This window comes from Passer montanus, unplaced genomic scaffold (assembly GCF_014805655.1).
Source record: "Passer montanus isolate IOZ18808 unplaced genomic scaffold, ASM1480565v1 scaffold22, whole genome shotgun sequence".
Lineage (NCBI taxonomy): Eukaryota > Metazoa > Chordata > Aves > Passeriformes > Passeridae > Passer > Passer montanus.
The window spans coordinates 1561446-1577488 of record NW_024366815.1 but is presented as its reverse complement, the minus strand read 5'-3'; the positions used below and the strand labels follow the sequence as shown (position 1 = coordinate 1577488).

Sequence of the window (16043 nt, the reverse complement as noted above, 5' to 3'; positions counted from 1 at the left end):
TTGTATATGGAAACTCATGAACATTAAAGCAATGTAATCCCGAACCATGTTGGCATAACAAAAGACCAGGAAAAGGCTCAAAAGAGTAACAGCAACTGAGTAAAGGTTAATCTAAACCAAATATTTTTGTAGCATGAAATCCAGCAAGACTTAAGAACTGCATCTCGTGCTCCAAGAACCAGCAAGCAGAAATATCCTTATGAACCCGAGGGATATTGACAAGTGATAGCTCAGGATATGCTGTCCTTGATGTTTCTGTACCTTTTATGCTCAAAATACTTCCCATCTCTTCAGATTTGAAGCAAATGTTTGGATGTACTTTATTTTTTATTAAGCTTCTCTTACTTCGTGGGATATTTGTAAACCAAGTGCAATAACATGTACTCATGGTAATTACTACTAACACATTCAAAGACCACTGGTTAATATGACCACTTCATTTTTTTTATAAATAAACTCTTTGGATTATTATGGCAATATACTTTTTATTTTGTATTTCAGAATACAAAAACTACTTAAGATTCCATATTTTGAAAGAGGACCAGGGGCTGGGCCAGAGGCATGTACAAGTTCAGAGCTTTTCTAAATTTTTCAGTTACTTTCCAGCTACCTTTCAGCAGTTTCCTAACACAGGACGTGTAAAGAAGGTAGCAGAAAACAGAGTGAAACTTAAGTCCAGTAAGAAGCAGCCACCAGCACAGTCTATTGCCCAAGACCTCAGTCTGAAGTTTAAAAAAACACTTAAGTAAACTCAAGATTTGCACATTGCTCTGTTTCGGCTGTCTGTTCCCCTTCCTAGATTAAGAGTATATTTTTAAGCCAGTAACAGCCAGTGGGTATAATTAAAATCTACACATACAGCTCATTTGGTTGCATAAGTCTTTGAAAAACATGTAAAACAACTGCAGCCCATTATGTAGATATAAATCTGAAAAACAACTGCAGCCTTAACCCTGTCCCCTCCAGCCTTGAAGAGGCTGATTCTGGCCCAACCCATGAGAGGCGTGCTTCCCTCATGGCTCTCCTGCCAGCTCAGATGGGACAAGAGCAGGGAGCAGCCACAGCATTCCCCATGGGAAACTGGAGTGCTGGGTTTTGCCTCCACATGAGCCAAACTGCAGCTGTTTCAACCCAGGCACACAAAAACTCCCAATCATCCAGGCTCTCCTCTGATCCAAGCAACTTAGAAACTTGTTGAAAGCCAGCCAGGTCTGGCAAAATCTGGGTGTTTGGCAACTCTGCAAATGGAGCTGCATCAACACGGAATTCCAGTGGCTGCCTGATGCTGCGTTACAGGTTTGGCTGATCCTGCCTGTGGGCAGGAGGATCACAGGCTACCCAAACACGAGTACTAGGGCCCTTCAGAAGAGGATTTGCTTCCCTCTGAGATGACAGGCCCGCTAAAAGACAATGAAATACAAAAGATCTTAAGAATAGCCATCAGCTGTGTGAAAAAGCAAATTTAGAACAGAAGACACAAGTTGGCTCAAGAAATTTCAGACTGATTGTTTCGTCTTTGAACTTTAGATATTGTCTGCATGCAGCCCTGTGCATGTAAGATGCAAAATCCACTGGGAGGCTTAATGCTCAGAGAACTTTATATGGAATATGGAGTTTGCTTTTTAAATACATGGAATTTGTTTGATTTACAACATAGGAAATCACTAAAGAGATAAAGTAAAAAGTTTAGGATCTTTGTAACTGAAATACAAATAAAGTTGATTAATTTCTGTCTCTTCAGAAAACGCCCCCCCCTTCTCTTTTTCTTTTTTTCCCCTAATAACATGAAGAAAACGCCCCCTCTTCTCTTTTTTTTTTTTTTTTCCCCTAATAACATGAAAGTATAAAAATGCTAAAATAGCCCATAAAAATTGCTTTAAAAATGTGTACAAGAGAGTCTGGATGCTGTTGATTTCAAATCCTGTCAAAAGTGTAGGCAAGAACTAAAAACTGGATGATGAAATTTTCCAACTCTAGTTGGAAGGGTCAAGTGAGGGGTCAAACCCATCGGAAATGGTCTACACAGCTTCAGTCAAGAGCCAGGAACGAACCACTATCAGAATTCCACTGCATGGATCTCATTTAAAAGCCTGCATGATTGTCAATACAGTGGTGTTTGTAGGCAGTGTGGATTTTTTCATGTATCACCATGACTTGATTATGAAATCAAAGTTAAGTATTGCTCCTCTGTTGTGGAGATAAAAGCATTCCCTCTCACCATACATTAACAATCAGCTCATACTGAACATAATAGAAAGTTAATTAGCCCAATTTAGTATCCTGGCAGTGGACACATTCATCCAACCATGGCCTAGGGTTTCATTAGCATTTCTGAGCATTTGTCTAAAGTGGAAAGCAATTTTTCAGGAAACTTAATATCAACATCTTAATTAAATTATATCCCTAGCAAATGCTGCAGGGCAGGGGAGGGGACAAAAAACGAACAATCATGATTTGAACCTAAGAAGAACTTCAGAAAAGATTTAGAAAAACAAAAGCTTTTACACCCAGATCTCCCATGGAAATAAACTTCACAAGACATCTTGGAATAAGAACCAGATTTCAGCCGTCTGTTGGACAGAGATAAAACAAAGGTTGAGATCCCTGTGGTCTTTCTTACTTTGTCCATGTTCAGAAACCTAGACATTATTGCGACCATCTGGACCATCAGAAATTAAATACTGTGATAAAAGTAAATTAATTTTTTTTTTCTCAGAGATCAAATTTATGTACAGCTCTTCAGCAGCCTGACTCTTGCATTTGTGTGCATCTACATGATGCAATTTTACAGCCAACTTCTCTACCCGGGCAGCGATTTCTTGCTACAGCTCAGCAGCCCAGATGGGTTTCTCTCTGCACTTTTCTGTCAGTCCAGACACAACCACAGCGTGTTTGCCAACATCCACAAGTCAGTGTAGAGTTAGAGCACTGTTCGTTTCTCTCACTCAGCAATATACAAAGCCAGCAGGCTTTATATATAAAGCTCTGCAACCTGTGCTTCAGTGCCCACCACTACTGAGGCAGCTCAAATCCCTTTATAAATTCCCAGAATCTCTTTCTCAGCTGGGGTGTAGCTGGCCTCAAATCCTCTGTATCCCAGACTCCAGAAGCCAAGAGGTCATCCTCGAGTTTGTCCAGGTCCCTTCTGCCCCAGCTCAAGGAAGGACCATTATCCCTGGCTGCAATGTACAGCACATTCCTCACACCCTGCCCTGTTCTGACTGGCCCGACGGCTCCTACATGGACAATCTCCTGCTTAATTTGTTCAAGAGTTTCTTGTTGTTCAGGGCCCCATTTGAGATCATTCTTCTACATCACTTGATAGAGAGGGCTGACAATCTGACTGTGCTCTGGAATTCTCCAAACCCCACAGCACCTCGGAAAGTCTGCGCTTCCTTCTACCTACTTGGCAGGGACATGGCTGCTATTTTGTTGTCCACACCCACTGGAATAAGAAGAACTTCTATCCTCCCTTTTTACTGCTAAAACTGAATCTCCTGAGCAGGTCCCTTGACCTTACTTGGCTTTATGGTCTGCAGGGGAAGCCATGTGAGGAGCAGCTGGGAGTGATGGGACACCTCATTGGAGTTACAACGCCCTCACAAGGGGAAGCAAAGGGGCAAGGCACTGATCTCTGCTCTGTGGTGACAGGACCCGAGGGAATGGCCTGAAGTTGTGTCAGGGGAGGTTTAGATTGGATATCAGGAAAAGGTTCTTCCCCAGAGTGTGGCTGGGCACTGGAACAGGCTCCCCAGGGAAGTGGCCACAGTACCAAGCGTGAGAGAATTCCAAATGTCTGGACAATGCTCTCAGGTACATGGTGTGACTCTTGTGCAAGGACAGGACTTGGACTTTGATGATCCTTGTGGGCCCCACCCAACTCAGATTGTTCTATCATTCTATGCATTCTTCCAATAGCTTCTTTTAAGGTAAATATTATTACATACAAGGAAACGTTCTCTCTCAAAGGTAATTAAAACATTATGTACTTTTTGAAAAGTGATGTTCTTCATGCCACTTGCCCCAGCCTCCTTATTCAGTAAGATCCAAAAGGAAGAAAACAAAAATGAATACTATGTACATAATAAATATCAAGTATTTGCAGTTGGAATATGCTCCAAAATTTATTTTTAGTTCAGCCTCCAAGGCATGAACAGTCTCTTTCAAATGAAAATATATCTTTTCTATTAACTGCTATTGGCAGTAATTTTGTGAAAGAGTCCTTAAATTTGCAGAGGTTTCTAAAGCTTTTTTGTACTATCATTAGAGTAATTTTATTGAACAACAACTGATTCAATTGCAGATTAAAAAAATGCACAGAGATCTATTGTTTCACTTAATAGCCAAAAGCATTTAATTCTAGTTTAGTACCTTGCAGAAACATGCAAACATGGCTGTAATGGACTGGCACACTGACAAAATAACTTCAGGACAAGGAAGTGCTACCATTTATACACTGTAAATCCTTTCCAAAATCATTCCCCCATCCCCATCCCTCCACTTCCCCTCAATAATGGCAGTAGCTTCTTAAAATAACAGCCCATTTGAACACTTGATCTTCTGGAAAGTGCAGCACATGAATGAATCCAATCCCATCATTCCTGAAAAGGATCTGTTTTAAAACTTTTTTTTTGTTAGTTTAAGTGGATTTAAATGATCAAATTCCAAGCTGGAAAGCCACATTTTTTTGTTTAAGGAAGCTGGACCAAAAGAAAAAACAACCAACCTATCTGGCGAAGTAAGACTACAATGACAGAGTCAGATTTCCAGATAGGTTCTATTACAACTATGGCTGGCAATAGTCTGTGCTATGTAAGGGAGAGCAACAATGGGACTGTGTCAACTTATGCCAAAGGTGGATTTGCTCCATGGCCTTAAAAGTGATTTATTGTTTATAGAAAGAACTTAGTCAAAGGCAGGGTGGCGGTGTGAAAAGTCAGGCAAGTCTTAAAAAAACTATAATTTCATTACTCTGACAAGGTCTTCATTAAGTACCTTTTTTAAAGAGATACTGCTGAGGAGTTAAACCTCCTAATGAAAACTTGTAAATATTATCTCTAAGAAATATCTACCTTAGTACTAGATACCTTAAATTAATGAGGTACCTAGACCTCATTATTTTAAGCACCTCCATTTTACTGCATGTTGACAAGTCACAAAATAAAGGACCTAAATGATAGGGACTAAAGAGGACACCAAGAGGAAATTTAGGAGGTAATGTCCAAAACTGAGCCAAAGCTGGAGCATATCATAGCAGGACTCAGTGGAATGATACATACTGTACACAACAGGACCAATAAAGAATACTTGGTTCTGGTCTCTGTTCCTTTCAGTTCAAGCATTTTATAATAGGAAGCCCTCTAATTATAAAATAAAAACTTAGAAGTACATCTCTAAGCATGAAAATTATCCTCTCCACCTTCTGTTTAAAATAATGAACTATATGACTATATCTCAAAAATCTGGACAGCACTGAAAATTTTGTTTGTAGCGTTGTTAACAAAAGCACTGAGAAAGAAAAGTCTTAAAAGAAACATGTCACACCTTAAGGGTACAGACAACGATGGAGCTAACAAACCTGTATTGCAATGTGTAATTGTTTCTTCTTTTTGCTTTCAAGCACATTCCAAAGTCTTTAATCACATTATGCACTCTGTTACATAACTGAATCCACCATGTTCTTCTGGTTAGTCATCCTAACTAAGTAAACAAACACATCAATGTATACTCACAGGGATCGATAGAACACTCCTCCAAAGAGCACCCTTCCCAGATGGCACTGCAGACAACTTCCTAAAATGTAACCAATGAGCCTCATGAGGCTCAACAAGGCCAAGTGATGGTCCTGCACCTGGGTCAGGGCAAACCCAAGCACAAACACAGGCTGGGCATGAACAGACCCCGAACAGCCCTGGCAAGAAGGACTTGGGAGTGCTGGTGGACAAGAGGCTGGACATGAGCTGACAATGTCAGCTCACAGCCCAGAAATCATACCCTGCTCTGCATCAAAATAGTCCTGTGGGCAGCAGGTCAAGGAAGGTGATTCTGCCTCTCTATACTCTGCCCAGGGAGCACTGGTCTATCCCATGTCTCTCCAGACTGTAGGCAGGAGTGTTGTGCAAGACAGTGGCAAGTGTTCTGCACAAGTCCAGGCAGGTGATGTTGTTGCTCTTCCCTCATGCCCCACAACTGTGACCCAACTGCAGAGGGCCAACAAATTTGTCAACCATTATTTGCCTTTATTGAAGCCATGGTGGCTGTCACCAATCACTGTCTTATTTTCCATGTGCAAGGGTCATGGGAGGAGGCTCTGGGAAGACCTTCTAGCACCTTCCAGTACCTAAGGATGGAACCTAAATAAAGCTGGAGAGAGACCTTTTACAAGGGCATATGGAGATAGGACAAAGTGAATGGCTTCAAAATGATAAAGGGTGGATTTAATGAGGTAGTAATAAATCCTTTACTGTGAAAGAGGCGAGGCACTGTAAGAGGTTATTCAGAGAGGTTGTGGAAGAACCATTCCTGAAGTGTTCAAGGCTAGGTTGGATTGGGCTTTGAGCAACGTGGCCATGTGTGTGTGTCCCTTCCCATCACAGAGGGCTTGGAATGAGATGATCTTTAAGATCTCTTCTAATCCAAACTGTTCTGTGATTTTGTGAAATCTGAGCACAAGGGTGGCCAGGTCTCCCAAAAAGCCCTGTGCAGATTGTGATTTACCAGCACAGGAGTTGCTGATGTTACAGGTGGGGTAGCCAACAAACCAGCACCAGCCTCTTGCAGCACACCAACAGACCTCAGTGCTGGGCTGCAGAAGGATCTACTCCTCTAAGCAGAGGTTCTGAGGCCAGGCAAAAACAGCACCCAGACACACAGCAGGAATGGAGCACTGGCATCATACTGCAAATGTAGGAGATGTTGCAGAAATGATGGCTGAACTCTGTTTTGTACACACCAAAAAATACTCTGGAGTGATAAAAAACACAAATAAGACACAGCCCAATATTAATAAGATATGCTGGAGAACATTTCTGGGCCACCTTTGCTAGCTGTGTCTCTCCAGGTTAGTGTCATTGCTTCCACACCTGTCAGTCTCTATCTTTCAAAATGTAGAGAGAAATAACCTGAGCAGGTCTGCTAAATTTCCCAAAGCACTGGAAACAGAATGAGACTTGACATGCTGTATTTCTGCATCACAGCAACGCTGCTTTTCCTTCTTCTCTCTCAAGCTGCCTTTTAAACCACAACACAGAAAAAAATGTAAATGACAGTCAAATGAGAATACAGAACAAAAAGCAGCAGAGATCTTTACAGCACTAACTCACATTTGTTCCAAGCAATTGAAAGAAGTATTTGCAACTGCATTATTAGTAACACCATCATTCATAAAAAAATATATGCTTACTGACTTAGTAGCTTCAAAGAAAGAATGAAAACGGGATTTTTTTTTCATTGTAACCATGTAAAGCTCAAAAATTGTTGCATCAATACCTAGCTACATTCTTAGAGTTAAGAGATACTGACAAATTCAGTCTTGGGTGGTTCCCTAGAAAAATCCATAGTATCAATTTATACATTAAACTTGCAAAGTAGGTGTTACACTGGATACACTGTATATAGAGTGCAGTTTAAGAAGATCTTAAGAATTGAGGTCTGAAGTTACACTGACTGTAAAAACATTAAATGCTAAATATGGCTGCAATTCTGAAGATTCAATGGCCAAACGAAAAACATACGTGTGCAACTTTTAAAAATTAAAAACCTATTAAAGTACGGAGGAGAAAGCCCACTTGACGTAATTGATGACTTGGACTTCTGCAGTAAGAAATTGCAGGTTATTATGACTCAATCCATCACACAGCTCCCTCAGATGCAGAGCAGAAATAGAGCAGATGTAGGAAATTGAACCAAACTAAGAACGAAGCTGAGTATGACTCAATAGATGTAATCCAGAGGTAATTTGTCAGAACTTAGAGTTTGGTATAAACTACTTTGTGCTGCCCTTCCAAGTCCTCCTTTGCCCACATCTAATCAGAATTTTATCAAGGTTTTGGTTCTGTCACAGGACACCTATTTCTCACTTATCCACCGAATCATCTTTCTGTGCCATACAGAGAAGAGTACAAGGAAAGCAATCTTTTGGCTGTAGTTTTCTTTGTGAAATCTTTTATTTTCCACAATTCAGAATGTTTGCAGGAGAACAAGAGGAGGAACAGAAGATAGATATGAAATATATATATATCAAAAGGAATTTCGTTTGCACAAAACATTCATTAGCACTCTTCAATCAAAACAAGGAACACTTGGCAAATCCTTAGCGTCTGCAGGTTTTTAAAACTCTGTCACCATAGTTTCAGTTCAGTCAAACCCATTAAAATATATCATAATTCCTGTCCTACTAAAGTAATGTCCATGGGAAAAATATCCCCAAAGATTAATACCTTTTGGAGTGTGCAATGTGCAGCGTGCCATGAAATTTGAAAACACCCTGTCCTTAAAGGATCCCACTCTACCCAGCGGTTTGTTAACCTTCAAGTTACCTGAATGGGTTTATGATTTTGAAATGGCATTTTAAAGGTAGAATTACAAATCAAGACTTGCAGAATGTGTTGTGTTTCAGAAGAAAAAGATACCTTCATTTTCAGGATAGTATCTGTTTTTTAAATCACACGAGTGGCAAACTTCTAGGGCTGGGGTTTTCCCCGAGTTAAACCACAGGTTTTGGTTGGACTTACGCAGTTTTGCCCTCACTGTCTTGTTTGGTGGCACTGGCTCCCTTTTTACCCAGCAGTGAAGCCACTTTCTCAGGGTCTCCATTCTCCACCGCCTGCAGCAGCCGATCGTCATTCTTATTCCACTCGTTGGTCTGAGTAAAAGGAAAAGAAAGGAGAAATATTATCAGTACCACTTTGTGTACAGCCCAACCCAAAGAAATGGCACAGACAAAGCTGCGTAAAAGTAATCTGCAAGCTGCGCAGCAGAGGCTCCCAAGGATTCGATGGCTTAAGCCAGGTTCTAAGCGATGATTGAAGATGAACTGCAACTTGGAAACCCCATAGATGAGTAGTGCAGGAAAAAAAATACCATATTTTCTTACTGTATTTTCTGTATTTTCAAACATTCTGCTTTATTTTTCCAGTCCTGGTTTCCATTTCAGAGCTGTACCGGCCCCACTGGACCTTCACTACATACATCACATGGATAAGCAATGAGGTGCCTCATCTTATCCAGACCCCACCCTAACAACCCAAACCAGCCAAAACTTTCCATATTAAAGGCTTTTCCCAGCTCACATTTTGTAGAGGTTAATGGCTTAAGAGATGGCCCTTTGCAGACGGCAGCTAGCTTTATTGAATTTTTATCCTGTGTTGGTCTTTAAAACAAATAAACAAACAAACAAACAAACATACAAACTAACAAACCACTCACACAGTGCTACTGAAAGAAAACCACCCTACTTTCAAATTTTTCCAGACCTAATCCACTAAATCTTTTTGATCAGCAGCTGAATCAAGAACAGGACATGACTTCCCAACTTGATGACTCTCCCTCCTCCTCTGAACGATCAGGACAATGGCCTATTTCCTATAAAAGACTTCCAAGCAGAATCTAGCAAGATCCTAAGAAAACAGAGGACAGCTAACCTTCTGTATTCCATGTGATCACAGCATAATGAGCTCTGGAAAAGGAGTTGAAAGTTGCACACAACTGGACTAACAACAGTGTTCAGTCTCCAGGAAAAACAATTTGGTGCAGTTAAAAGCTGTATTTGAAGCAGTGTTTAGCAGCCAGCTACACTCAGGGGAGTCAACATCAGTCAGCTCATCTCCAGCACGACAGTCTGTTCATGAGCACTTGATTTGTACACAACTTCTGGAATTACTGAATCCATGTTAATATCTTGAGAAATACTTAATAAAAAAAAAACCCCACAAAAAACAACAAACCAAAAAAACCAACCAAACCAAAACAAAAAAACAAAAAACAACAACAAAGAAAAAAAAAATCCCACCCTGCCCCTCAACACCTTGCCCTGATCCTCTATACAGACTTTTTTCTTTGACGTGCCTCTGTCTGGGCTTGAGAGGAAAAGTGTATGATGTGCACCCTTATATGAACTAACCCCACAGGCTGTTCACACCCTGAAAAACAGGAGGAACAGGAGGAAAGTGTTCCAGGTTAAAAGTAATTTAAAAAACAAATTAAAAGAACCATTAGGGAGAGCACAGTATGGGCAGGAGAGCAGACAAGTTGGAAGAACATCACCTGGAACCAAGAGTATGAATGGTAGTTCTGTCCAAGAAGTGGCATGCAGACAGAAGAACTGCACTCTGTTATGACCATGAATGACTGGTGGGTCAGTGCACATCCAGCAGGTTATAGTCTTTATTCTTATGGCACTGCAATAAATTTCTATAGACTCTGGACCACTAATTACATCAGCAAAAAAAATTGTTTCTCTAAGCAATATTTAGCCTCCATGATAAAGAGTGGCCAGCCAAGCAGCAGGCTCCACCCAAAATGAGACCCTATTCTGCATTTGGGGAATTTCATGCTTTAAAGGCAGCCTGTTATTAAAAGCAGATGTTTAAAAAAATGTATCTTACTTGTACATAAAAAAACTTTAAAGTTAACACTCTTTATTTGACAGCATGTCTTTTGTTTTGGAGTTTGATCTGTTTCTGAGCTTTTTTGTTATTCAGTCACCTAAGATATTTAAATACAGGCTATTTGATGAATCAGCCTTGATCTACACACATGTCCATGAAATTGAATAGACTGTAGGAAAATGTTAAGATTAAGGCCTGCTGAAAATCCTTGGCAGAACAGCTTTCAGAAAAAAATCAGCTTTAGAGTACAAAATGGCCATATCTTCAAGAAGCAGTTTCATTAATATTCCTTCAATAGTCAGCTATTCAATTATTATTGACATATAATCCAATATTCAATGTTTTGATACAAGCAAGTAAGCACACAAATACTGACTCCTGTATTTAAGAAATATCTGAGATAAAGTGTCAGTTTCCCCTTTGAGAAGCTTCTGTGGTAACTGTATTCATCTATAATTATACTATCATTAAAATCCCAGACCAAGTAGGAATGAACACAGCTGGGTCCCAAATTACCCCTCAGTATTTATGCAGTGTGGAAGCTGCACTGAGGAGATACTCAGATATTGAATGGAGAACCCTGGAGTATTCTGAAAGTGATTCTGATGGTGCAGAGCAATGTTCATGCTAACAGTAAACCATTTTATTACATATGGAATCACTCTTTTACAAGAACAGTTTCTTTAACTCATCTTTACTGTAGTATTCAACCATATCCTTTCTGGTATCCTAAAATGAACACTCACACACAAACACAATTAAGGAAAGACTTAATGAGTCCTCAGCTAAAAACTGTTGCCTGCTAATCTGTACAGCTAAAAAGATTCCCTCATACTTGAACTTGGACAAGCCATTAAGTGACCCTGAAAACACAATCAGTAGTATCAGATGTATCTCAGTGTCAAGGAAAGGCTATGAATGTACATTTCTTTATTTTTCACACAGAACTGGAGAATTAATTAATTTTCCTGCTTAGAGGAACGTGGTAGAGGCTGGTGGCTAGGCTAGATCTGTATTTGGCAGTCATTTTAGATTCCTGTTTTCAGTTCTATATCTAATTAGTGTTTCTTCTTTCAAGCATTGTGACTCAAGAGATGTTAAAGGAATGAGTAATTTTAGAGATTGCCACATACCTAAATCCACAAATATAAATTTGTTCTTGCAATTGCATGTTTAACATCCATTACACTACTGTACCTGAAACTTTGTTTTACTCCTGGAAAACAAAAGAATACATGCAGTCTCTCTTTATCATTGCACAGCAGAGTTATGCTTATTTATAAACTAAAATATCTGTGTCCTACCCAAGATGTTTAAAAGCCACCACACTCTATTGCTCACATAAAGTTGTTGATTTTTCATTAAAGCAATAAAGATTCCATTTTAAGGCATCAGTAAAGTGTCATCATTGTAATTGTAGATGAAATGTTAATTTTATGCAAGCTACAAAATACAATTTTGTAGATACAGACCTTGTTTTATTTTTGAAATTAAATTATACACAAATCTGTTCACACAGAAGAAACAAGTATGCAGGCATCAACTGTTGCTCAAATATTCCTCTGATAGGATCAAACTGGTTTTTTTCTTCCGCATTGTGCTCAAAAACCAGCTATGCATTCCAAAAGTTAAAGGTACAGCTAATAAAATAAATGGCACGTAATAGATGCTCAAAAACCCGTTTCAATATGGGATCATAGCCCTACTGTCCATTTCTTCAGGGGAAAAAAAATCTCAAAGGACAGAGAATACATATGACACCCAGAAAGACACTGTACCCAGGATTTGGCAAGAAAGTAGGAGGTATTTAAGTCAGTAGGAGTCTTAAAAGTGCCTCATGCAATCAAATATTGCACAGGCACTGCTGTCCATAGCAGATCAGAAAATCCAGATTTCTGAACAGAGGCAGTAACTGCTGCATTACATTACATATCTGGAATCTCTTGTAATATTAGCCTGGTTTTGACCCCACAAGTCACATATCATCAAGTATACACCAAAGACTTGGGAGGTAACTTCTGCTGGGATGATGCAAACCATGGGTACTCCCTGTTACTGTTCACTGTAGAAACCACCCTGAACTGACCCCCATCATGCAGCACCAGCATTTGTCTATCCTGGAAAACACACACACGGGGAGGTGCTCTCCTCTGCCAGGAGTACAGGATGGACAGCAGAACTGGAGACCTTAACTTCATAAATCCACTGTGTTTCCTCCACTGCAGACCCCAAACCTTCCCATTCCACTTTTCCAAGCTGCCCAGACATTCCTGCTGCCCCTTCAGCTGTGTGCCACATACTGCTCCCTCTATCTAAAGATTCCTCACTTGCCTTGCTTTCAGATCCCATGCAAATAGCACAGCACCAGCCACCACACTGCCCATGGGGAGCTTCAGTTCTGTTACACCACTCACTCAGGTAACATAAAAGAGTGTTTTCTTTAATATCAGAGAGGTCTCTACACATAACATTCTGAGCCAACCCACGCAGACCACTTCAAACTCAAGGTTAGCACAAAAGAACAGCACAGTCTTCAGGAATATACTGACTATAGCACAAGAGCAACAAAACCAACTGCTAAGCAGGTACTTTTCATCACCAATCAAGCTGGGGGTTCTTTTGTTTTGTTTGGAGATTGTTTTTGCTAAGACTGCTGCAAATACACAAGTTAGTCTACTGAGTATGTAGCATTCTAGTAAAAAAACCCCAAATCTGAGCATTTCAACATGAAGATAAAAACACGTGTAATGGATTTGGCAGAATCTTATCCCAGAAAAGATTGCACATGAGAGCTCTGTTCACCTCCACCCCCACCCTACACGCACTGCCCCCACTCCTGTAGGCCACATGCCAAACAGTTATCAACAGCCTTGCTTCAAACAATTAACATTTTGCAATAACAATGGCTTGTGAACACATGCAAAATTGATGAAACACATATTTCAGCTTCATAGACCACAGCCAGTGCTCCACTCAGTATTTCTTCAGGTTTGGGGGAGGGGGAAGTTAGTCTGTTGCTTGTTTGGGTTTTTTTAAATGTGTATAGTGTTCAGTATAGGTAGTAATAATTAGTATTACATATGCAGAGACAAAGTAATCTAATTAAAGCTCAAGAGGTGCAAGTTTTTGGATAAAATAGGTGGTTTTCCCATTAATGTGCAGGGGATCAGATAACCTGCCATTCCTAATAAATCCTAAGACACAACACTGACAGCTGAAAGGATGGCATGCTAAAATTCAAACATCTGGTGGCATTGAACATCCCTCTCAAGTATGCCTTTTATTCTTGATTTTCAGTTTTCAGATGGAAAGGTGTGCTGTAGGGCCTCACTCAGAAGCACCTCCCTGGTAACAGTTCAGCGTTTTTCATACAGAAACACTCATGAACCCAAGAAAGGAGCTGGCAGCACAGAGGTAGCCACGCTTAGGATGGAAAGCCACTCCAGCACAGGACACTGTGTGGTCGGTGTTAATGAAGTGAGGCTGAGAACTTGATTGACTTGATCTACACCACCAGTTTATGACCAGTGGTTAAAAAAGGCAATGCTCAAGCCAATGCAGAGTGCTCACACCACCTCCAGTGATCACCATCAGGATGAGCACTCAAAGCCACCACAAGCTTCAGCAGCAGTTACCAACAGCAACTGCACTGGCAGCTGTCGAGTCTCCTGTAAGCTCCCTCTGTGCACAATTTCCAATTTTATCATTGCAAGATACTAATAAAGTACTTATCATAGCCGTGGGACTGAAACCATCCAGTAAAAATCCACCATATTTGGGATCACACATAGCATGTTGACAAGTTGACAGATTTTGAGTCCAAAGAGAAACTTCCATATCAAAGCCTATTTTCTTACAGAGTTAAAGCTTGCACTGGCTGTTTCATACATTGTTTTCTCTGTCACAAAGTGAGCAATTTCCTTTCCAGAAGAGAAGTTGGGGAATCAAAACATGTTAAAAAAAGGTAGCTATTTATTTTTTCATCACCTCCATATCAGGACATTAAGCCTCAATTGTCTAAGATTACCAGCAATATCATGCAAGAAATAACGTATAACAAGAGGTGATAGTTCTACTTAGCACTTGTACGTTTTCCATGAGCAAATACCTGAGCAAACATTAACTGGCAACAACTTAGTTTCTTTATCTTTGGCATGCAGCCTACAGGAGATGATTTAAGTGACCTTGCATTGTTGCAAACCTACTGGAGACAGAGTTATGTTATCTGCACTGAAATCAGAACTGCAGGGAAGCTGAGTAGCAAATTGAAATTCCTGATAATTTCAAACTCAGCAACTCAGTGTCTGAAAAGGAAAGGAATACTTAGAGACTGGCGTCACAAACAGACGCATGGCAAAGACACTGAACACCACTGCATCACAAGGTCATCCACAAAAGTCCACATGTGCTGGACTTCCCAAGGGAGTTTTAAAAACAAGAACAATCTTATTGTCCTGAGTGCATTCACTAAACAAAACATGCCTTGAAGTTAAAACAACAGATGACAGTTTTTCTCGAAATAATGGCTTATCTGTAAACAGTAGAACCTAGGAGCCAGTGGTATGTATGTAGGGAGCTTACACCTTTCCTGGCCTTCCCATCTGTAATTTAGAGATTGATTTGCCAGCAGCAAACTTGGGTGGTGGGAGTGGAAATCTCACTTGCAGAAGGGCAGGATGTTGTTGACCTTATCAGCAACAGCTTATTCCAGTCTGCAAGCTTCTCCCAGGAGATTCAGAGCTCAGCAGATGCCGGCAGCTGCTGCCTTCCCAGGCTCCTTTCAGTTGCTGCTGCTCCCAAAGCCCGCCCTGGGCGAAGACACAGCACAGTGGCATTGCAAGCTGACCTCTGCCACACCACACCGACCAGGCAGCGTCCTGAAAGGCCATGCCAAAAGATGCTGTGCTCATTAACTTCACCACAAGTAAGGTCTAGACCTCTAATTAAGTTGTCAGAAAAGCAAAGCGTGACAATGGCTTTCAAAGTATTCATAGTGATACTATCTAAATGTCACTAATTGCTACAACCGAGTCTTCTCCAGCTTCACTTGACCATCCATGTTGCCTGTTGCCACCAGTCACATGATGGCTAATGATGGCTAATAACACTAATTATATTTACATAAGAAGATGAAACACTTGCAGCTCACAAGATTACACATGCCATTCTTTAAAGGAGGAAATGGCAGCAATGAAGTAACCTGTGCACATTTTACAACCAGAATCGTCAGTCCACTGCCCTCCTCTTGCTTCTTGCTATGGTGCCTAGCTGGGGTAACTGGCCATGCAAATTGCATGAGGTCTGTTTGATACTGGAGGCTGTATTTGTGTCAGACCATGAATTCCATTTGAATCAGAGATAAAAACAGACAGGGAAGGCAGGAAGCAGTTGGAGTGAATGGACAAGGAACGCTAACAAAAGACTAACAGCAGATTG

General features: G+C 40.6%; 1 protein-coding gene across 2 annotated transcripts in view; it reads right to left on the bottom strand.

Moving 5' to 3' along the window:
• The window catches only part of RAI14 (retinoic acid induced 14), a 76546-nt gene that overhangs the window by 28573 nt on the left and 31930 nt on the right, over positions 1-16043 (bottom strand). For both annotated transcript variants that reach the window (XM_039709752.1, XM_039709753.1), the window contains exon 3: positions 8733-8863. In XM_039709752.1, coding sequence (XP_039565686.1) covers positions 8733-8863 — 131 coding nt within the window. The remainder of the gene's footprint in view (positions 1-8732; positions 8864-16043) is intronic.